This window comes from Chelonoidis abingdonii, chromosome 8 (genome assembly GCF_003597395.2).
Source record: "Chelonoidis abingdonii isolate Lonesome George chromosome 8, CheloAbing_2.0, whole genome shotgun sequence".
Classification (NCBI taxonomy): Eukaryota; Metazoa; Chordata; order Testudines; family Testudinidae; genus Chelonoidis; species Chelonoidis abingdonii.
The window spans coordinates 49,179,548-49,202,937 of record NC_133776.1 but is presented as its reverse complement, the minus strand read 5'-3'; the positions used below and the strand labels follow the sequence as shown (position 1 = coordinate 49,202,937).

Genomic DNA, 23,390 nt, shown 5'->3' with positions numbered 1-23,390 from the left:
ACAAATTCATACTAGAAATAAAGATGTGAAATTTTAACAGTAACCCTTGGAACAACTTACCAAGGAGGGTGGAGGATCCTCCTTCGCCTGAAGTCTTTAAATCAAGACTGGATGTGTTTCTAAAAGATGTGAGGTAGTGCAACCAGAAATCAAGGGCTTGAAAATTAATTGGAAGAAATTGAATGTCCTTTGTGTGGCAGGAGATCAGACTAGATCATAATGGTCCCTTCTGGCCTTAATGCATGAAAACCAGTTACATGATCTTGGTATTGAAACCACTTGCTCCATTTTCAGGAATGCTTTGAAGTTTGGTTTGCTAGTATGGACAGGGCCTGGCCTGAAATGTTGGATTTTCTGCTTTTGGTTGTAGATCAAGCCAAACATAGCTTTATTTTTAAGGCTTTTTTTTTTTCCTGGAAAGTACTGAGCAGTTGGTGCCCGGCTCTGCAATCTGTTCTGAAATTCCCATAACCAGATTTGTACTTAAACTGAATTTGTTTCTCTCTCCTCTCTCCCTCAACTCCCAATCCACTCCAAGGGAGAAAGTGCAACCAAATAGTATCATCACCAAGACATTGATACTTCTGCCCTTGCTGGCAAATAACCGTGAGAAACGGGGTATAGCACTCGATGGAAAGTTAAAGGATGAAGACACCAACTTGGCTTCCAGTACCATGTGAGTCATATTCTGAAGGGTACCAACTGATAGAGAGTATCGGAGGAAGCAAGGATAGAGAGAGACTGTCCTATAATATCACATTCAGTTTTGCATATAGGTTGAGTTGGAAGAGTGCCTTATATTCATTCAGACTGGGATCTGTTTCACCTTGGTATGTCCCCCAGGATATATTTCCAGGTGTGGAAGGGTATCGGCTGTCCCAAGGTCTCTCAATGTGTTTGATACCTGAGAATGGGGTGTGCTCACTTGACTGCTTGACTCTAGTCATGTGCTCATAGTGCACTGTGTAGTTCTCATTCTGTTTGTTTTTTCTTTTTCTTTCCTGTAGTATTAAGGATGGGATAGACAAGACAGTGCTGGGGATTCTGGTTGCCTACAAGGTGAAGGTGAAGCTCATTATCTCAGGGTAAGAGCAATGCACTTGGTATCTGTATAGAATAGAGTTGGAAAATGTGTCCATTTTGTAGAGGAATACCCAGTACAGTCCATAGTTAGGACAAAGGAGGTGCAGTCAACATGCTGACTTGACATTGGAAGCCTCTAGGCAATGTCATCTCACTTGGCCAGCCCTAAATTCTCCCCAGTCTGTAAGGGGAGAACCTTCCTCAGATGCTAGATGCCCCTGCAGCTCAATTCTGAATGTAACCTCCTCTCTGATTTTGAAATTTTTTTTTTCAATGCTGTAAGAGGGCAAATAGAGCTTCAGTCAAAAATGTACCTCCAAGTCATCACTTGCGTGCTGCACAAGGCTGAGATGCACACCCCTGGGCTGAAACATGCTGTGGTCCAGACCTTCCACCCACTGAGCTTACTGGGAAATGCTGGTGTTATCCCCCACTACTTAGTTCCATGGGGGAAGTTCAGCTTCCTGATATGACTGTCAATATGGAAGGGGACAAGAATAACTCTCAGCTGGTGGGAAGTGTTGATTTGCCCTTGCATTCAGCATCACCGGATTCTCTGTGTCTCTATCCCCTTATAATCTAAAACAGGGTCAATGGTTTGGCTTGTACTTATGATAAAATAACTATTGTCTTGCATGGTCTCCTGGCTTGTGTTTTGATCCATCCTGTGGATTTAGGGGGCAGCTGTGAATGGAGTCATGCGAACAATTGCCGTTTTGAGGTTCAGAACCCCCTTCCTTCAGTCCATAAGATGGATTTGACAAAGTAACATTTATACCAGAGGTCGGCAACCTATGGCATGCGTGCCAAAGATGGCATGCGAGCCAATTTTTAATGGCACGTGGCTGCCTGCTGGGACTCCGCATGTCATTAAAAATCCTACCAATGTGGCAAGCCGCGGGGTCGGCGGTCCTGCGCCGGCCTAGCACAGCAAGCCGCTGGCCCCGTGCAGCAAGCCGCCGGCCCCTCCCCCACCTTCCCCCAGAGCCCTGCCACTGCCCGCTCAGAGCTCTGGGGGGCTGGGGCAGCGCAGTGTTGGGCTCCATGGGGAGGGAAAGATGCTCCCCGCTCACCTGGAGCCCTGCTGCCGCGCGCACAGCACTCTGAGGGGCGGGGCAGAGCAGGGCTGCGTGCGGGGGGGTGGCGGCGGCAGTGGTGGCAGGGCTCCGGGTGAGCGAGGAGCCTCATGGTAAGGGGACCGGCTGGGGGGCAGGGGTTGGCTAAGGGGTGGAGACAGTCAAGGGGCAGGGAGCAGGATTGGGGGGTGGTATACTGGGGTGTGGTTAGGGGTGGGGTCTCTGGAGGGGACAGTCAGGGAGCGGGGGGGGTTGGATGGGGCATATGAGTCCTGGGATCTGTTTGGGGGGTGGATAGGGGTCAGGGCAATCAGGGGACAGGGAGCAAAGAGGGTCCTGGGGAGCAAGTTGGGGGGAAGGCGGGGTGTCTCTGAGAAGGGTGGTCAGGGAGCAAGAGCTGAGAAGTGGTTGGGTGATTGTCGGGAGTTTGGGACTGCAGGAGGTAGTGGTGTGGTAGAGAGGTGTGGCAGGCAAGGGAGCCGGGTGGGGGGGTGTATGAGCTCCAGAGTTCGGAGATCTGTTGTGTGGGGAGCGATTAGATAGACATGAGAGTCAGGGGGTCTGTCTGGATGTGGGCGTGTGGATAAGGGGTGGGCAGTCAGGGAACAGGTAGGGGTAGGGTCTGGCACAGGGGCAGTCAGGAGATAAGGGGAGGGAGCTTAGATAGGGGGTGGTCCAAGGAGGGGGTAGTCTTGGGACAACGAGGCAGGGAGGGGTTGGAGGTTCTGGTGGTGCAGTCAACCATGACCCTCTGCCTTTGTTCCCTGCCCACCACACCCCAGACCCCTGCCGCTGAAGCCCTGTACCACCCAGCCCGTCTGTTGACCCTTGACGACCTCCCAGCCCCAAACCCTGACTGGCACCCCACACATACACAGCCCCCCTACCCTGACACCATGCATCCCCCTCGACATGCCCCCAGCCCTCTTCCCTGAACTCTTGCAACCCCCCACCATCCGCCACCCCCCCCACATTCCATGCACCACCTGCACATCCCCGACCCCCACCTCCACCCTGAGCACGAAACGGAGCCCCTGCAATCCTGCACTCACATTCCCACCCTGCACCCCTCACACCACATGAGCTGCCAGGTAAGTGCCCCCACACCCAAACCTCCTGCCCCAACCCTGAGCCCCCTCCTTCATTTTAGTTCCTGGCCAGACCCTTCACCCCCAGCCCTGTGCTCAGTCCACTCCAACTCTCAGCTCAGTGCAGAGAGAGGAAGAGAATGGGCCAGAACCAGGGAGAAGGTAGGTACCCTCTGTATGTGGGCAGGGCTGGGACCCCAGACTGGCGCTGGGCTGAGCGGGTCCGGCAGCTGGGATCCTGGCCGGCAGGAGCCGGAGGATGGAACCCCTGAGCGGCAGTGAGTTGAGCCGCTCAGCCCACTGCCGGTCTGGGGTCCTAGCCACCAGCCCCACACAGCCGCTGCTGGTCTGGGGTTCTGGCTGCCAGACCCATCCCATCTGGGGTCCCGACCACAGGCCCCACTCAGCCACTGCCGGCCTAGGTGAACAGAACCCCAGACCAGCAGCGGGCTGAGTGGGTCGGTGGCGTAAGAACAACATTTTAAGTTAATTTTAAATGAAGCTTCTTAAACATTTTGAAAACCTTGTTTATTTTACAATACAACACTAGTTTAGTTATATAATATATAGACTTGTAGAGAGAGACCTTCTAAAAAACATTAAAATGTATTACCGGCACGCAAAACCTTAAATTAGAGTGAATAAATGAAGACTTGGCACACCACTTCTGAAAGGTTGCCGACCCCTGACTTATACATAAGTATCACCTAATCTGATTCTTTACAGTCTGATTTCTTATTCTTGCTTAATTTTTTGAAGCAGAGATGTTTATATTTGAGCACTGCATTGTGCAGGAGAAGAGAGAAAAGTCATGGGGGTGTATGAGGAAAGGACCAGTGGGAATTGAATTCAATGGAGATGCTGCTATAACTCAGTGGTTCATAAACTCATTGAACAACTAAAGATCTGACGGACAGCTCTTCCCAGCATCCAATTCCAAATCCCACCGCCCCTTTCCTACAGCACTTGATTATATCTGGGGGAAAAAAAAATACTGAGACCATATGAAGATGAGGAAAATGAGCTCACTGTAATACAATGGGATGAGGCTTCCTGGTGGTGCCCACTCCACCATTTGTATATTAATATGGAATCTTTCTTCCATGCCTGCAGCCCTTACTGCTCTAATTTCTCTAGCTCGCTTTGGTTCACTCATGTTTGCTACCCCAAATTTTGGTGTCCTCTGCGGAATTGATCATAGCTGAATTTACACAGAAGAAACACCCAGCAAAGATAGACATTAAGTAACAATGCAGGGTGTAGAGATGGGCTTTGGGTTTCTCTAACTGTATTGACCTAAAGAACCTCTTGAAAGCCTTAGGAGCCTGGATTGTGCTCCAGTGAGCAGGAAATATCTGTGTGGAAGCCTTGCAGATGGACCGTGTGGAAGCCTTGCAGATGGACCATCTGGAAGTGCTCTGGACCATCAGAGGCGTTGTGCTAGATGACTGAAGAGAGAATAGGGCATGGGTGGTTAGCTGGAGGCTTTGTCCTTTTTGGATGTATTCATGGAGCAAAGACCCCATTACAAACACTTTTTGTTTTTCTGTTTACCTAGCATGCTGGGAGATCTCACCTCCAGGTAAAGCTGCTACATTTTCTGCCTTTCCAAACCACACAATCATGGCCATGACACTTTGCCTCCTATCCCCACCCCCTGCATAAATTAAAAACCCCTTAACCTGTTAGGTCAAAGGACTCTGAATACTCCAGTGTGATAAAGATATCCATGCTTTAGTTAAGTGCACGGTCTCTAGAAAGGAGCAAAACAAGTAACTTAGGACTAAGTACAAGCCTTGTGCAAGAACCGATGGTAGAGGACAGCAATGGCTACAGTTGGGTTTTGAGCGAGCAAATCAGAACATAGTGGTTTTGGTTTTTGTGCGGGCAGGGAACTTTGAATGTAGCTGAGTTTTAGGAATGGGTGGAACTGGACTTCACATCTAGTAGACATGGGTAGATCATACTGGGGAGGTGTAGCTTGACTGGAACAGGAGTTAATGGGCATGTAGGTATGATACATTCTTTTCTCTCCCCAAAGTGAAGTCAGCACAGAGCTGCCATTCCGTCTCATGCACCCCAAGCCCGAGGAACTGAACATAAGAGGTCAGTAACGCCACATTCCATGCTTTCATTACTTACAACATGTGTTGCAGTCTCTTGCATATTATGATGCTCACTATGAATGCCTTGATTCCTGCTGTAGGGGAAACCTCAAAATAACATCAGAACAGCCATACTGGGTCAGATCAATGGTTCATCTAGCCCAGTATCATGTCTTCCCACAGTGGCCAGTGCCCAGTGCTTCAGGGGGAATGGACGGAAGAGGGCTGTTAATGAGTGATCCAATATCTGTTGTCCAGTCCCAGATTCTGGCAGTCAGCGGTTTAGGGACACCCAGAGCATGGGTTTATGTCCGTGACTATCTTGGCTAATAGCCATTGATGGACCTACCCTCCATAAACATATCTAATTCTTTTCTGAACCCAGTTATACTTTTGGCTTCACAACATCCCCCTGGCAGTAAGTTCCACAGGTTGACTGTGTTGGGTGAAGAAATACTTACTGGTTTGTTTTTAAACCTGATGCCTTTGATTTAAAGGGATGGGGTAAATAACATGTCCCTATTAATTTTCTCCACATCAGTCATGATTTTATAGACCTCTATCATATTAAACCCCTCCCCCCCGGCAGAAGAATCTCCTCCCAAGCAGGGAAGAGACCTGAACTGAGTTTGCTGTGCCAGATAACCTCAAAACATATGTAATGGGCAGGTGGGTGCTGAGATAATATTATGTTAAACTCTATTATTTCCACCCTATTTCCTGCACTTCAACTTTACCTTTTCGCTGCAGCACAGGTCAGAGTTCTGTCTCTTCCAAAATGTTCAGAAAGCATTACACAGAGTTAAATCTCAGGGCTATTGTCTATAAAACCTTGAATATAGTTAACAGTCCCTAGTCAGCTTCAAAGAAAGAGAGTATCATACAGTTTCTTAGTAATCAAACACTTAATATACACAAACATTGTAAATAGCATTTGGAATACTTATGAACAACTTTTAAACAAAAGCTATCAGATAGTAAAGTCCTTGCGCTTTGATATTTACTGTCAAAAAGTGCTGTATAAGAGCTAGATATTAGACAAACTTCTCCATTTTTGTTACTTTTACACACTTTAATGCAAGATTTCAGTATTTACAAAACACGTACAATTCTCTGTTTTTAACCTGCACACACACAAACATCCCCTCTGATTTTCTTTGAGATGATTTCTCAGGCTTTATCGTATGGCCATAATATGTAGCGTGTGTCACCTGGACTCTTCAGAGTTTGAGAAGAATGGCAGTCTCTCTCTGCTTTCTAAATGTGTCACAGCCTTGTTAGCAAACAAATCTGGGATTCTAATAGCTAGCAAAATTCCATTCTTTGTATTAATAGTTGACTGGTTTCAGTTGCTGGTCAAACAGAAATCTGTAGCCTGTATCCAGGGTGGTACAAGCCCTCAAAGCAAACACCATCTCTTGGTCAATCAGCTACTGAGTCTGCAGGGCTGTCTTCAGCTACAGTATTTATAATCTTTCCCCCATGAGCTCTGTTTGGCTCAGCTCTCAATGGTGCATATGTCAGGAACCTGCAAAACTGCTTGTCCTAAATGGAACCTTCCTAATGGGCACCGACTTCTCCTCTTTCCCCTGAATGCTCAACCCCCACCCTGCCCTAGCCCCATCCTCACTCCACCCCTTCCATGAGAGCCCCACCTCCATTCCAACCCCTTCCCCAAAGTCCCCGCCCCAACTCTGCCCCCATTCTAACTACTTTCCCAAATCCCTGCTCCAGCCCCACCTGCTCCCCTGAGTGCGCCATGTTCCTGCTTCTCCCTCCCCCACCCCCGAGTGTGCTAACGCTGCCAGACAGTTGTTTGGCAGCGTCCGGGCGGGAAGCGCTTGGAGGTAGGCAGAGGAGCAGGGATGTGGCACGCTCGGAGGGGAGCTTGGCTGCCAGTGGGTGCAGAGCACCCACTAATTTTTCCCGGAGGGTGCTCCAGCCCCAGAGCACCCACTGAGTTGGTGCCTATGTGGGGCCTCCTATACCACTTCAGAAACAGGTACACTATCTAATAACTGACACACCTTATTGCTGGATGTTTCTAGGCCCTTCTAGCTGAGTTGCCCTGCCTTCTGCATGTGTACAGAGACAGTATTCAAAGAAAAATTCCTTGCTCCTCCACTGTTTCTCTCTCTGTCTTTGGGCACGCAAAATAAATAACTAAATGCCCAAAGCTAAAGCACATGTGCAGTCCTGTTGTGCCGAAGAACATAGCTATTGCTCTTTGGGATGAAGCAAGAACTACAGGACAAGTTTAGCAAAGAGGTGACACCAAGTCGAATGAGCAAACCAACCCTGATGTACTGAAAGGAAAGGTCAGAGGGAACAAAAGGGAAGGATTCTGTAGAGATGGGCATTTTGTCCTAAACTGTAACCCCCACTTGAAAGGGACAGACATCAACCCTGCCGTCTTTAATCTGCTTTGAATTAGAGGATGACACTAGTACCGAGAGAAAGAAACAACACAAATCATGGCACCAACTAAAGGTCTTGTCTGTGTTAATTTTGCCTTTGTGAGGAAGTGAAACTCAGTTCCAGCTAACATGGCTCTGGATGGGGTGTAATGTTTTCATAAAGCTGTTCAAGGCTGGGTAGTCACCTGGTCTAAAAAAAGTGATCTAATTTTTAAAAACATATTTGTATTAAAGCCATGCCGAGCCAAGGCAGCCAGCATGCCGCGAACTGAAGGAATTTCTAAAACTGTTTCTCATACTAGATTTTCCTTTGATGGGAATCTTAAACTGCACCACAGAGAGAGAAAAATACCATACCAAATTCGTAGGCAGAACTATAACGAGCGAGACACCTAGTGGCCATAAAGTATATGGCAGGATATGTTGAATAAATAAGACAGCAGAGCTCAATATTCTAACTCTATGTTAAGAAGTTGCGCCACCAAATCAAAACAAAAAGCTAAAGCATTTGAACTAAATGCTTGCTCCATAGTAGTGTTAAGGAGACACATGGCTCCACAAATATATGAGAAATACAAAACTCTAAGCTTCGCAGATTGACTTTCAGGGGAGGGAATGAGTAACAAACGGTGTTACTCCTCAAGCAAGCAGATTAAAGAAAACAGTATTGCCAACTGTTGTGACTTTATCATCAGGAGTGTTGTCATGTTTTGGAGTCTTTCTTAAAAGCCTCAATGACTGGAATCAAGAGGGCATGAGAATCTCACCTTTCATTTACAATATTTCTAACACTCATGGCTGCAGAGAAAAGCTTGAAAATATTAGTGAGTATAACTGGAGGGCTCAAAGCAGGAGGCAGATCAAAAGAACCCAAAATCTCATGGATTTTTTTTTAATTGCATGATTATTTTTTTTGTGTGGCATGGTGTGGTGTTTTTTTTGTTTGGTGTTTGAACACTTGCTGTCAGCAAAGCCCTCTTCTACTTCCCCACACTTCAGGCAGATAATTTTGGTAGAAGAATGTAGAGTATCAGGAGAAAAGGAGGGCAGGTAGATATCACATCTGAATATATGCAGAGTGCTTCAAATTAAGACCAATTCCATGTTTTCAAGAAGTTGGCACATACATTCTCTCAATGCATGTGTAGAAAATATAAAAATAGGGCACCTTCACACACATGTGGAGGGGAAGGGGGGAGACGTTATCAGGGACATTGGGCCAACCTTGTATTTGTAATAAACTTGCTAATTTTGGAAAATTTCCATTGCTGATCTCCTTTTAAATAGAATATCATAGGGGTTTTTAAACTTAAGATTGCTTTACAGAAATCAGAACTCTTTTTTCCTTTTCCCCTCTTGATGTTTATACGGGTCTTTCCAGCAAGGGATAAACTGATTAACTGTGCAGAGGAAACAGTAGAAATGACTGGAGATCTCCAAGGGTAACATTTTTCAAATGCCTAAGTGATTAAGGAGCCAAAGTCTCATTGAAAATCCATGGGATTTTTCAGCTCCAGAGTCATGTAGAGCACAATTTTTGAAAATGCCTGAGTCCCATTGTCTTAGGAGGCTCTGAGTCATTTTTTGAAAGCAAAACAAAGCTCTGAAATCATCTAGGTACTTTTGCAAACTTTACCCAAATTGCTATCAAATGCACAATGTAAATAAATGGCGTTTAGGGGTGGGAACACTTACTAGCTTTTCAGGTCTAGTGACTTCAGTAGATATCTTTTCAGACATAATTGTTTTTTGTTTGTGTGTTTGTTTTCCTTTAAATTATTCCCCAAAAACATTTCCACAACTAAGTGTTTGTCTTCACTGCAGTGTTGGGTCAAGATATAACTTGTGTTACCCCTAACCCACTTCCTGTCCACAAATACATCTGTAGCTCGAGTTGAGGGATGCTTTAAACTCAAGCTAGCTGGCCCATCTGGGTGTGAGTTGAAGTTTGAGTGTTGCTGATGTTCAAGCTAATAATGCAGTGACCAGCTATAGGCTCCAGCTACTGTTTGCACAACTCCTCAGATGCTAATCCAATTGCTTTGTGTAGCTTGCCTGTCATTTTTCAGTGTGACCACTCTCACTTGAGCTAGGCTAACTTGACTGTACTGATTCAGGCTGGGTGTTGTAGTGAAGATGAGCCCTAAGTGTAACAAACAGTGAGCACATCTGTATGTAGACCATGGCTAACATTGGGAATCAAATCTGATTTGTTGCAAACTAACACTCTAGATGGACTTGAACTCCTGTGGACTCAGATGCTTGGGATTAGTTATCCGACTGGGAGAGTGTAATACTTCGTCCTACTGTGAATGAGCTTGGGGCCTGATCCCAGCAAAGATACTTCTTTCTGGATACCTAATTGTTACTCCTATAATTCAAATAGAATGGGAACTGAAGATTACAGGTTTGACTGATGCTGACAGCTGTGGTGTTTGTTTGGAGCAACAGTTCATTACATAAGCATGTGTGCGCACATGCCCTCATGTTCAAACATTAGGCAACTTAACCATGGAAGTAGGCCTGGTGCCTCTATGGGAAAACGCTAATGCCAGAGCCATGGAGTCTTCCTCTTACTTCAATCCAGTCTCAGCCAGAGTATAGATCATTTTTTCTTGGCCTTAAAAAAAAAAAAATTTCCATTACATTGGAAATTCAGGATTGCAAAACATCCCTCTCAAACACTCCCCCACCACATCCTCTTACCGAAGCAGCCGCCCATATAACATTTGCTAAATCACAGTTCTCTCTAACAGTTCATTTTTAAGGTTATCATACGGATGAAAATAGTAGATTTTCTATAACTCAATAACAGGACAGACTCACCAGTAATTGTGCAGGGAACCCTAAAAGCAGTTAATTGGGGAAAGAAATGCCTTCACTTCAAAAAGGAAAACGCAATGAATAAAATAAAGTCCCTTTGAAACCTGCATAGCAGATTTAGAAACACAACATGTGTGTTTTAGGGTCCTACAATAGAGAATTAAGCCTACCAAATTAAGATGGTAAACTGAAAATCTTTCCAGATCCTGCAGTTTCTGGCTTCCTGTGTTATTTGTAGTCACTATTCCTGTTAGTGATTTCATGCTTTTGATTTGTGATAGTGATTCCACCAGTTTTTCACTGAACTCTGAGAAAAAAGATGTGCTTCGTTAGTTCCAAATTAGATGTTATTTCATTAAGTGGATCAAAAGTTAATTGCAGAGACTGAGCTGCAGCAAACAGTGTTTAGGGAATCTAGAGGCACCAGGAGATAGACTAATTCTTGTAGCTGATTGTGCAACCTCTAAGAGGGATAGATAAATGCATTTATGTGTGGGGACTTAGAGATCAGTTGTCATCCTCATCTTTTCTGTTCCCTTCATTATTGCTGATGAGCTAAAAGTCACCAATTGTCTGTTGTGCCTCCCTACTTACTTTGCTGTCTTTTTTTTTTTTTTTTTTTTGGTGGGGGAAAGGGGGGGGGGCAGGATGCAATTGAGAAACAGGAAGGAGATCACTTTATAAAGCCAAAAATATAGTGAGATTAAAATGCCAGGGGAGAAAACCATATTAAGATGCCCTCAGTGGGCTGGGCTAAGCTCATTCCACCTCTGTTTCTCCCCCTGCCCCATCACCACCCAAAAAACTCACCCAGGATTATACAGGGTCAGAGTAAATAGAATGTATCCAGTATCAACATGTTTATTTGTGCAGGGATGAATTGAGCCTAGGGAATCTCAAACAAAGTGTGAAGCAGAGGAAGCCATCGAGGATTTGGTCTTTCTCTCACCACATTTTCTACTGGTCCATGCTGGCACAGCTCCATGGAAATAAATGGAGCTGTGCTGAGTTGCATCAGCAGATTTTGTCCCTTAAATGTGTTTATAAGTGATACAGTGCTGTTTTGAAAGTTAAAAGCTTCTATCGGAAGTGTAGGGCTATGGATAACTATTCTCTCCTTTTTATTTCTATGCCTGGGGAATGGACAGGAACGGATTACTACCTTTCCTTTCTCAGATTTCTGTATAGTCTCAGTGCCTTGGATTTCTCATACAGTGTGTACACATTGGTTGCATCTCTTTAAACCTTATTTCATACCTGTAATACACTTAGCTACATAGTAACTTTCAAAAATTACTAAAATTGAAAAAAAAAAAATCAGTAAACATGCTTCACCACCTCTCCCCAAGAGCTAGGAGAGGATAAAATCAGGCTTATAATAGAAATTACCATCTGTCCCAACTTTAATTCTATAGATTTACTGCTCTGATTGCACAATGCAAGCTTATAGCACCATGTGATGAAATACTTCTTTTTGTCCTGTGAGACAACCCCCCCCACCCCCACCCCAAATCTGAAAGGCTGAGTTGTATTTATTTGGACATTGGATTGTTACAAGAAATTGCATAGCCTTGTTCAGGCTCTTGAGAACTTTAGCTTCAGGATAATTGTACATGAACTAAGAGACAGAGAATGACATTGCATCGGGGCAAGAATCTGGCCCAAGCTCTGCTAGAGTGTGTTGGCCTTTAGCTAATGAGCCTGTAGGAAGGAAAGGCTGCTTTAAGCTAAAATTAGTATAATTGCATCTTTCGGAGCATAATCTTACCTAGCAGCGTGTCATGGGCGTTATGGTGCTGCATATAGCACAGTACCTACCTATGTAACTCGTCTCCTGACAAACTCTAAATCTGACTAAAACAGTACGTGTTTCCCCCTGCCCACTATATAAAATTGACTGCAAACTGCACTTGTGGGCGAAGCTTAGTGGTATCCACATCAGTGATGTCATCGTTTCCTTAGTAACTATCATACTTCAAATGGGAGAAAAAGCAAAAGACTGTATTTAAAGAAAAAAATTGAACACCATTGATTCAAAAGCAAAACGGTATGTGATAGCAGTGGTTGAGACCAACGGGTGAAATTCATACGTCCCAGATTTCTTAATGTGTTATACCAATAAAAACTAGCAAGATCTTAAAGGGGACAAGACATTTGTCACATTTATTGTAAATACCATAATAAAATAAAAATAACAGCAAACAATGTTGTTTGGTTACTTGTTCCTATGATTATATATATATATATATATATATTTTCACACAATCATTCATACAAGTTCTGTGTAGATATTATAGTTACCAGCCTAAAGTTGCTTGTGACAGAATACTGGCCAGGTACTCTGTACACAAGAGTGGAGCCGAGTCCGGGTCAGGTGCACCTGATGCTCCTGGAGGCTGGCAGCAGAACCATAGACTCAAAGTCCTCAGTCTTCAGAGTCCAGCTTTATAGGGATTTTTCCCTATGTTAGTTCATGGGAGTTGTTTCATTCTGCTGTTGTTAAATTAATCAGCAGGTGGCTGGCTCCATGTTGGCAGCAGAATGTTACCCAAAGTCTCTTATCTCACCCTTCTTTTTTACAGGCTTTTAGTTTGGATTCAAAGTCTATAGGTCTTGCTGTGTCACGCTGCCTTTGGGTTTGGATTGATCACCCGTCAATTGCAGGCGTGACTTTCAGCCTTGAACCTGGCTTTGATCTTCCTTCTGTTGTTCTTTTGTCCTTTTCTTTTTAGGGTGGATGCTTTTTACTTTGTTTCACTGTTGTCTAGGTCTTCAGCCGTTGGTAGTTGAACTTCACCTCATCAGGACAGGCTGGGGCTGGAGGTTGATTTTATCATCCATACATGCCTCATTCACACATCTAAACTAACTAATAAGATTACAGCAGGGTTTGCAAAAATGAAGGTTGGAGGAAGCTTTTACAAAATGGAGTGAGCGTTTTAAAATGGGGTTTGAATTACAATATGGCAAACAGTGAACAGAAGTTACAATGCAGGCAAGTGTAGTGAATGGTGAACAGAAGTTATATTAATAAAGTGAACAATTAAAAACAATTTCATTTATTAGTTCTACAAATGGAGTCAATGAGTACAGTAAATGATCTCTGAGTATGAAATACAAACACAGGCCCATGCTTTAAAAAAGGATCCACTAATTTTAGGTGGTTCTGTTTATGGGTGCTGGGTCTGATGCACTTTAAAGGCCTGTTTTTCAGAAGTGCTGAGAATCATCCATTCATTTACTTCAGCTGGAGTTGTGGGTGCTTAACACCACTGGGAGTCTAGAGCTCAGTGTCCTGAGTTTGGCACCAAGTTACTAAGACACCGCGAATCACTGACCACTTCTGGGACAGTCTGGCCTAACTGGCTGCAGTTAGGCTCGGTGGGATAGGTAGGTGATGCAGCTGTCATTGGGTGAGCTAAAGTGACCAGAAAAGCAGACTTCCCTCCAAAAAACCCTCCTCCACGACAACACAGTACATTCTGCTTAATCACTGCTTTATGGAGAGATCGCTGAAAGCACCAAGTTAGCGAAAGGGAAGCGAGCAACAGTGAATGCTGCCTCACTGGGAAAGCATAGGCTAAAATCCCATCACGTGAATGCATTCAGCTAGTGCCAAAGGGTTAAGTGTAAGATTTAAGCAAGAGTAAAATTCTGAGCTCTGCGCTCTAAAATAAGCTACCAAAGAAAAGAGCTGAAATATGGTCCCTACCACTTTGTCTTCTGTACAGTGTGTGATTTAATTGACTTAATGCTTATTAATTACTTCTTCCCCGTTCAAGCTGGCTACTTATTTTAAATAAGAGTGACAGACTAATTAAGAGGAACACCGTGTCACAAAACAGTATCACCTCTGCTTGGTACTAACAGGTGAGCACACAGATGCCTTTCACAGCAGTTGTTCCTAGCAAGCCAGCGTGGGAAGTTCTTTTTTAGCTCCTTAGCCACTTTGATGTCTGAGCTCAGCTAATGGAATGTTTCCACTAAGAGCTTTAGTTCCATATCACTCTGTTTCAAGTAATTATACTGGAATAAACTCTTATTTCCAGCTGAGGGCAGGTCTACACTGTGGGGCTCAGTCAATCTTAGTTACACAGCCCCAGCTACATGAATAGCTTAGGCTGACTTTTTGTAGTGTATACACTGCGCTGGGTCGACGAGAGAAACTCTCCCTTGACTTACCTTATGCTTCTCGTTCCGGAGGAGTACCGGAGTCGACGGGAGAGCGAGCGGCAGTTGATTTAGTGAGTCTTCAACCCTCGGTGGATCGATCGCCGTGCATCGATTCTCCCAGTAAGTGGAGACAAGCCCTGAGTGTCCACATGGGGAGTTATACTGGTATTGGTATAGTTACACTGCTGTAGCTATGCCAGTCAGTTTCCACATGTAAACAGGCCCTAAGGTGATTTAATTTTGCTTCATCCGGGCACCATTATTTTATCCACTGAGACAGAGTTCACGACATAAGGCTTTTCTGGGTTGCTCCTCAAACTCCAGAAAAGAAATCCAGTTCCTAAACCAGTTATCTTTTTGTCTCCTTATTTTCTGAGATTCCTGTTTAGCTTTAGAGTAAACTCTGTTCTAACCCTCTGCTGTGTCTCCTCTTTTATGCGTGCTGGTAATTACAGTGATGGAGAGGTATGAAGCTTCTTTTTAATATTGTCCCGCTGGTCATTCTAGCTCCTGGTGAATTAATGCATCTGAAATTCTCCTAGTCTTGTCCGGAACCATAATGTAGAATGAGAAAGATGAGACCTGTTCCACGGGCTAATTCTAGTAGTCTGTAAAGGCCCTTCCCGTTTCCAAGCTGTCCAGCTGGAGATGATGCTATTCAGCAGGGAAGGACATTACAGCATTTTGTAAACTTCCATGGCTACTATCCTGACTGGTGTAGAAAACACCTGCTGACTGCTGTGCTAGCTGGCTCAACAGGGCTGGGTTGTAGGCATGTGATCCAAAGCCCATTGAAGTCAATGGAAAGACACTTATTGATTTCAGGGGCTTTGGTTCAGGACTTAAGACACCACTGGTGAAGTGAGAGGGCACTGCATGTAAGGGGAAGAGAGAAGTGACGATGAAGGTCTCCCAGTGGAAAACTGAGCTCGATATGAAGGGGGTATGCAGTTTTGAAAGGCCTGTCTTTCCTTCATTTCAGTGCCCAGGATGAAGACCTGGTATTTGAAGAGTTTTCTCGTCAACAGCTGCAAGATTTGGATGAAGATGAGAATAAGGCTGTTTCTCCAAATGATGAGTGACTTGGAGAACAGGCTTCTCGAGGAGCTGTGGGCTCTGATGGTACTTACAAACACGTTAGGATGTAGTTTTTTGTTTGTATTAAACTGCCAGGTCTTGCTGTTGTAATGTGATATCTCTAGGTGCGCTATCAGCAGCAGGGATCAAACTCTGGAGCAGTGGCTATAAAAGCATGATCCTCTCCTGCCTGGACTAAAAGACCTGACTTTGTTAGCCAAAGGATGTAACAGACTCAAACCTCTGTGGTTCAGCCAGTAGAGATGAACAGAGAGGATAATGAGTCAATGTTTATTTATGATGCTACCAAATAAAAAGGTTATTAAAGCCAAACTGATGATGTATCTGTAGCATCTGAATTTTCTCCTAGTTTGCTTAGCCTAATGTTAGATCAAAGAGCCACTGACTCAAAAGTTTAGTTAATTCAGTTCTGGTTATCCTGACCAACAAACTGCTTGTGTAATCTGAGCAAGGGGAGGAATGGTTTGAAGGGTTACCTAGCCAGCCCTTGGTGATGTGCTAGAGCACTTCAATGGCTTACAAGGAGCTGCTGTTTGTTTTTTCTTTTGATCACTTTTGCATCTAAATTCTGTCAAGGTCATTGAATAAAATTTGCATTGTGAGTCCAGCCCCTGCCATAAAGCATGCAGTTTACTTCCCTTTCTGAAGGACTGCGATCTAGCACTAGCAAAATCTGATGATGTTTTGTGATCTCATGATCGTTGCTTCAGTCTTGTTTTTTCCCCCAGTGGTTCTCAACCAGAGCTTTGTCTCTAGTCAGCAGTATATCTTGCAAAACTTATTCCACACTGCTTGTAATGCTGTGCTACACTGCTCATTTAACAAGGTGGAAAACAGCCACCTTAGTAAAGATGGATGAGCAATCTGCATTGTGCATTGAACCGAAGGTTTTACCCCATTAACCAAAACTCCTGCACGCAAACAGGAATTGCCGTAACAGATCAGACCAGGGTTTCATGTAGTCCAGTACCCTGCCCGACAGCGGCTAATATTGGATGCTTCCGAGGTAGGTGCAATAAAACCCAAAAGCTGGACAATTATGTAATAATTTTTCCCATAGGCAGGTTTCTTCCTAACATCCATCTGTTAGAGACTGGCTTGTGTGCCCTAAAGCGTGAGTGTTTATATTCTTCCAAACTTTGGATTTTTTTAAAGATACTATTGTTTCTCTGCATGTTCTCATTATCCATATAACTGTCTAAACCTTTCTTGAATCTTGCTGAGCTCTTGACCTCAATGATTCCTTGAGGCAATGAGTTCCACTGGCTAACTGCTTTATGTATACATAAAAATATCCTTTTTGGTTCTAAATATGGTGCCTGTCAATTTAATCAAATGTCACCGTACCAGAGTGACTTGCACCATTAAGAGCTTGAGAGTGGGGCCACCTAACCCCAGTTACTAAGAAAGCACACATGAGCGCAGGGTTACCTGATTCCCCTGTAAAGAGCAGCAAGAAGAAGCCAGGCTGCTAGTCCTGAACAGGGAGCGTGAGTTTGTTCTCAGGAAGAACAGAGTGGTGGATAGAAGCTGCTGGAGTGAGTAAGGCATCAGCAGAGAAATCTGGGGCATGAGACACAAGCCCGGAAATGGACTTGAGAACTTCTATGTTGAATGTTTTTGTTAATTTAACAAACCAGAACTCAAGAAAGGCTATGAAGGGACAAAAGGGTTTGTGATTTACTGAAAAAGCCCCTTGAAGGGGGAAACTGAGGCAAGGGGCCATCCCAGAGGCTAGCTGGGAGGTGCTTGGGAGACCACCCAATGACAGTCCCTAACTTAATTTCTCCCTTCATCATATCCTGCATGGTGATCTCAAATTCACTAATATGAATCTGTTTCCTACTCCAGGCATGAGAAGATGCAATTAAGCAGCTTCTTCTCTGCGTCTTAGTTCAGCTAACAGGAGAGGACCCTGTGGAACAGCAGTGGAAACAGGGACACAGAGGCTGTTGAAGTCCTTTTCCTCACCAATGGGCAGTATTTTTCATGAAAGCCAGCTCTGAGTAGGTGTCATTCTCAACCTGATTCAAATACACTGCACAGCTGGATGAGGTCAAAGTTGCCCTCTTCCTAGATTGGGTTTTCTATGGTAATAATAGAACATAAACCTCCACCTCAGCTTTCTCCTCAGCCAGGCTGTTCCGAGGGCTTCCTGTGTGGCCTCCTTACATCTTCCCTTAGTTCCTTGAGCAGAGGCTGCTGCCATTGCTCATCTGGATTCTGGTGGAGTTAACAAGCCCATTTATCACAATAGCTCACAAAAGATCTGAGCAGCTTTATGCAGGATTCTAATGCTCCCTAACAGGGTGGGTTAAAAGAAGAGCCTGGGTACTCTCTCTACCCCTATCAAAGTAGGTCCACACTGCATGCTGCTTCTGGTGGCATGTAGCTCACATATGCGTATAGCTCTCTAGCACGGGTATAGATAGCAGTGTAGCTGTGAGGCGTGGTTTAGGGTAGTAAAGACGCCTGGAGGGTGTGGGGGGGTGAGTATGTACCATATATGTTCTCTGCTTGCCCGAGCCAGGCCTCCCCATCTGCACTGCTATTAGCAGTTTAGCATCCTGCTGCCTCCCTGCTGCGAGAGACTTCCCTCTCCATAGGAAAAGACTTTCCAGTGGAGAAAGACTCGGACAGTGGGGAGAAGCTGAAACCTTTCCCTGACACATGCAACTACACACCACAGAATATGCACAGCCTGCTTTTCACTGTGGCATGTAGCTACACTTACCCTGCGTGCTGCCACCAGCGGTATGCAGTGTAGACATAGCTTCAGAGAGATCTATCTGGTTTGTCATTGCTGAGACTTAGGTTTCTGTGCCTCAGTTAAGGCACCAAAACCAGTCAAAAAACCAAAGCCAGCGATGTCTAGGCTATGACATATCCCAACCATATTAATGCACCTGTGTCACACTGCATTTTAATTTATTTTACTCCTTTTTGTCACAACTGTGTTTATCTTTATCAAAGTTGGTGTGACAGGTTTCCCCCATGGTGCCACCTGGAACTGGGGTACCATTGAGCCCTCTGACCCACTAACCTGGGCTCCCTCTCATACAGTGCTGCTGTGACATGCTGCAGACCTACTCCCGGTCTTACACTCCACCAGCATACACACAGTCAGGGATACCCCCAGCTGCAGTTACATGCAGGCTCGCTAACCAGCCACTACATATGAACCAATAACAGAGAGGCTACAGCCACAATAACAACCAGCCTAGGATCCCAGAGAGCATACTGTCCTGCCCTGGTCCAAACCCCAACCACTATGAATTTATTATCCAGTTCGCCTCCCCCTCCGTGTGGAAAGGAAATGCAACAGTCCCTCTGAGCTAAGATTCCCATGCACTTCACTCCAAACTCACTGGATTAGATTAAAACATAAAACAAATGTATTAACCACAAAAGACAGCAAACAGATCAAAGCAGATTACCTAGTAAATAAACAAAAATGAAAACTAAGTCTAACACACTAGTTAAGTGGTTCTCAACCTATTTATCACTGTGGGCTGCATATGCAGCTATGAGCTGTATCCACACAATATATATACTACTTGTCTGGCGTTGATGTGACATGGGCTGCACATGGGTGCTGATTGGGCCGCAGGTTGAGAACCACTGCACTAGTTATATTGAATATGAACTAGCAGTTTCTCACTCTGAGAAATGATACAAGCAGGCTGCAGATTCTTAAGGCACAAGCTACACTTGCTTTGCAGCTTGGAATTCCCAGCTGTTTCATGCGCAGGCTAGAAATCTCTTTAGCCTAGGTCCAGCACTTCTCCCAGTTCAGTTTTTGTTCTCAGGTGTTTCCAGGAGTCTTCTTGTGTGGGGAGTGAAGAATCACAGATGATGTCACTCTCTGCCTTATATAACTTTAGCATGTGGCAAGAACCCTTTGTTTCAAAACTTAGTTCCCAGACCGGTTTGTGGAAAAACACTGAAATCCCAAGATGGAATCCAGAATCATGTGGCCTGGTCACATGTCCTTGTAGAGTCATAGCAGCCATTACTTACAGGCTGTCTGGAGTGTTCTCAGGAAGGCTCACCAGGTGGGAAATAAGCTTCTCATTGCCCTGAATAGGTCCTTCCCAACCATCTATCTAGACTGAAAGCATCTTGTCTACTGAGCATTACCCATGTGTAACCACATTTGAAGTACAGATACATAGTCAGTATTTATAACTTCAGATACAAAAATGATTCATGCATACAAATTAGGATAATCCTATTCAGCAAATCATAATTTTTCCAATGACACCTTACATGACCTGTCTTGCATAATATGCATCATAATTATGTCATAATCATATAATAATATCATTATGAAGAATATGAGTTGCAGTGTCACAGTTCGGTCAAGTGGAAGAGTGATCAATATCCTTTTCTAAGTATTGCATGTGTTGCTACTAACAGACACATCACTACCCATTTTCTATTGTTCACTGGTAGATTTAATTCCTCTACTGATTTCAACACAGATCTTTGGAGAGGGTCAGATTTTTGTATTCAGAACTGTCGAGAGGCTTTTGTATTTATTCCTCTAGTACAGCACTTCTCAAACAGGGGTCTGTGGACCCCATACTCCAGCAGGTCTGCCGACCCTCCTGATCAACTCCTCCCCCTCCCTCCCAGTGCCTCCTACATGCCAGAGAACAGCTGTTTCATGGTGTGCAGGAGATGCTGGGAGGGAGGGGAAAGAGCAGGGATGTGGCACACTCGGGGGAGGGGATGGAAAGAGGGCAGGGAAGAGGAGGGGCAGGGGTGGGACCTTGGGAGAAGAGGTGGAGTGGGGGCAGGCCCTGGGGCTGAGTGGTCAGCTTGGGGGTCCACAAAAATGTTTAAATCAAATGGGGATCCTCGGGTGGCTAAAGCTTGAGAACTGCTGCTCTAGTATTTTTTGTAATTCAAGGGAAGAAGACATGAGCAAGTTTAGCAGAAGGTTGATAGCATCTCCAACTTTTACAACGGTTAACCAAGTCTGTTTTCTAGAGATGGTCCAGCATCCAGTGAACTCTGAAATAATTGAATGTATTTCTGACATTCTTCCTAATCTTTTTTTAAGCGTGAGTTAGGTAACACAGCTTCCCACTTATCTTTTAGCTCCAGCTTCAGGAGCTATGACAGAGTTGAGCTTTTTGTATATCTGGCCTGCAAGGTGTCCTGAGCTTCCTCACAACAATTGTCTACTGCAGACAACTTTTGAAAGTTCAATGTAGTACTAAGTAATAATGCACAGCACTGTGAATGAGGCAGGGATGGACTTGCACAAAACAATGATTAGTAAGGCTAAAATTTAGTCATGGGTATTTTTGGTAAAAGTCACAGACAGGTCATGGGCAATATATAAAAATACCTGTGACTAAATCTCTACTTCTGGGGCCTGCTGCTCTGGGGGGGCCTCTGCTGAGGGAGAGCCCTCCTCCAGTGCTGGGGGTTGACTGCCCCCTGGCCGCTGCTCCTGGGGACTGCTCTCTGATGGCCTCCCAGGGCACCCCAGGACCTCTGCTTGGGTGCTCCCTGGAGCCAGCCACGTCGGCCACTGTTCTCGCGGTCCCTGGAGCCAGCTGCCCGGGGCCGCCCAAGCAGTGGCTGGTGTGGCTGGCCCTGGGGCAGCGCCTGGGACCGCTGCTTGAAGTTCCGAAAGGGCCTCCCCCAGAACCGCTGTTTGGGCGGTCCCCTGGACCAGTTGCACTGGCCACTGCTTGCACAGTCCCTGGAGCCAGCTGCCTCAGGCCTCCCGAGCAGCAGTTGGTGCAGCTGGCCCCTGGGACTACCAAAGCAGCTGGCCCCAGGTCGCTCTAGCAGCAGCCGGTATGGCTGGCCATGGGGCACCTGAGCAGCTGGCCCTGGGAAGTCACAGAGGTGGCAGAAAGTCATGGAATCCATGACTTCTGCAACCTCAGTGAAAGAATTGCAGCCTTAATGATTAGTATCCATTTTCTCATGTTGGCCTAGAAAAATATTTTAAGACTTTCAGCAACTAACTTGTACTAGCACTTTTAATTCTCTTACAGAGAGGGAGGAGAATTCAGCTTTTTCAATCTGCTCATTAGCTCTCAGCAAGTGAAGTTGAACTTCCTTGTTCCTTGACCAAAAGATGCTGACCTTTGTCTTTAGTTTCAGGGTGATGAGCCTTTTATCTTTCATGCATTCTGGTTCTGAGGTTACACTGTCTTCTAAGAAATCAAACGTTTCGACTGCTAGTCAGAAGTTTACAGCTGTAATAGAATAATCCAATTGTCTTTGATCTAGTTGGTTTTCATTCTAGGTTCTTAGCTGATGCCCTCTATTCTTTTTTAATTAGTTTAAGCTTATTGTAGCATTCCCTCATGGGAAGTTTTTAAAAACAGGGTTGACAAACTCCTGTCAGGCACAGGACCAAGACAGGATCTAGGTTTACTTGGTCCTGCTATAATATAGAGGCCTGAACTTGATGACTTCTTGAGGTACCTCCTAGCCTTACATTTCTATGATTGTCAGCGTTCTTGATGATTTTCTGTCATTTCCAGTGTGTTCTGCCTTCAGAGGCTTTCTGTGCTACATTTTCAATGTAACAAAAATGAGATACCAGTGGCAGGAACCTAAAATGAAGTTAATACACTTTTTTTATGAACCTTGCTAACTGACCATTTACAGAAGAGATTCCCATAACTCTATATTACTATATAGACACTACGATAGCTTTAAAGTTTCCTAATGCAAGTGTATACAAAGCTGCCTGCTTTGAACATAAATTCCATAATCAGTTAAACAGCCAGGAAAGCTTAGTGGATTTAAGGAACCAATTTTACCCTGGTGACAAGTGTTCTTTTCCTCTATCCCATCTCCTTCACGTGGAAGTTCTGAATGGAAGACTGGAAAAACCTTTAGTTAATACACCAGCCATCCATGCATCAGATAGGCAGGCTTTCCTTAGGCCTCTTGGGAGACTGCTGGAGAGTGTTTCAGTGCTGGGTTGTCTAATGCTAACAGCATAACTGAAGGATGGTGTATGGAAAGACAGAGTCAGAAAAGCATAGCTTTAGATTGACAAATAAAGTGCAATTTGGTGTCAGGAATCAGTTGTCACCCTGAATAGGTGGGAGAGAGGAAAAGCAAACTGGTTGCTATTCATTAGTGGTGTCAGATTAAAAGGATGCTGATGTCAGAGCTGAAGGGAGGGCAGGAGACTAAGAGGTTGCAAAATAAAGCAGGTGGAAAATACCCATGGCAGGTTGCTTCTACTGTTGCTACCTTGAAAGAAAAGAAAAAACAGTTGTTAACCTCTGTTGTTGTGCCTAGAAATTCAGTTAGATTGCTGTGGAAGAGTTTAGGAGTGGAAATGATTGCAAGCGAATGACAGAGGTTGGTGACAGTCTTACTTATTTTTCAGTTAAAATGTGTCTGCCCACAGGCAAAAGCCTGAACAGATGAGCACTTCATCCTCCCCTGAAGGACAACACTTTGATGTGTTGGACTAAGAGGAGAAACACATTCTAGAGGCAAGAGCGTGCTCTGTCTCCTCCGTCTCCTGGGAGACTG

The 23,390-nt window shown here is 44.8% G+C and overlaps 1 protein-coding gene across 5 annotated transcripts in view; it reads left to right on the top strand.

The window, feature by feature from the left end:
• The window catches only part of SAG (S-antigen visual arrestin), a 28,880-nt gene extending 11,706 nt beyond the window's left edge, over positions 1–17,174 (top strand). For 4 of the 5 annotated variants that reach the window (XM_032801656.2, XM_032801657.2, XM_032801658.2 and 1 more), the window contains 5 exons: positions 539–676; positions 1,008–1,085; positions 4,806–4,829; positions 5,289–5,353; positions 15,748–17,174. In XM_032801656.2, coding sequence (XP_032657547.1) covers positions 539–676; positions 1,008–1,085; positions 4,806–4,829; positions 5,289–5,353; positions 15,748–15,953 — 511 coding nt within the window. In that variant the 3' untranslated portion in view covers positions 15,954–17,174. The remainder of the gene's footprint in view (positions 1–538; positions 677–1,007; positions 1,086–4,805; positions 4,830–5,288; positions 5,354–15,747) is intronic. The other variant, XM_075068586.1, reaches the window with a different exon arrangement.
• The last annotated feature ends 6,216 nt before the right edge of the window (positions 17,175–23,390 follow it).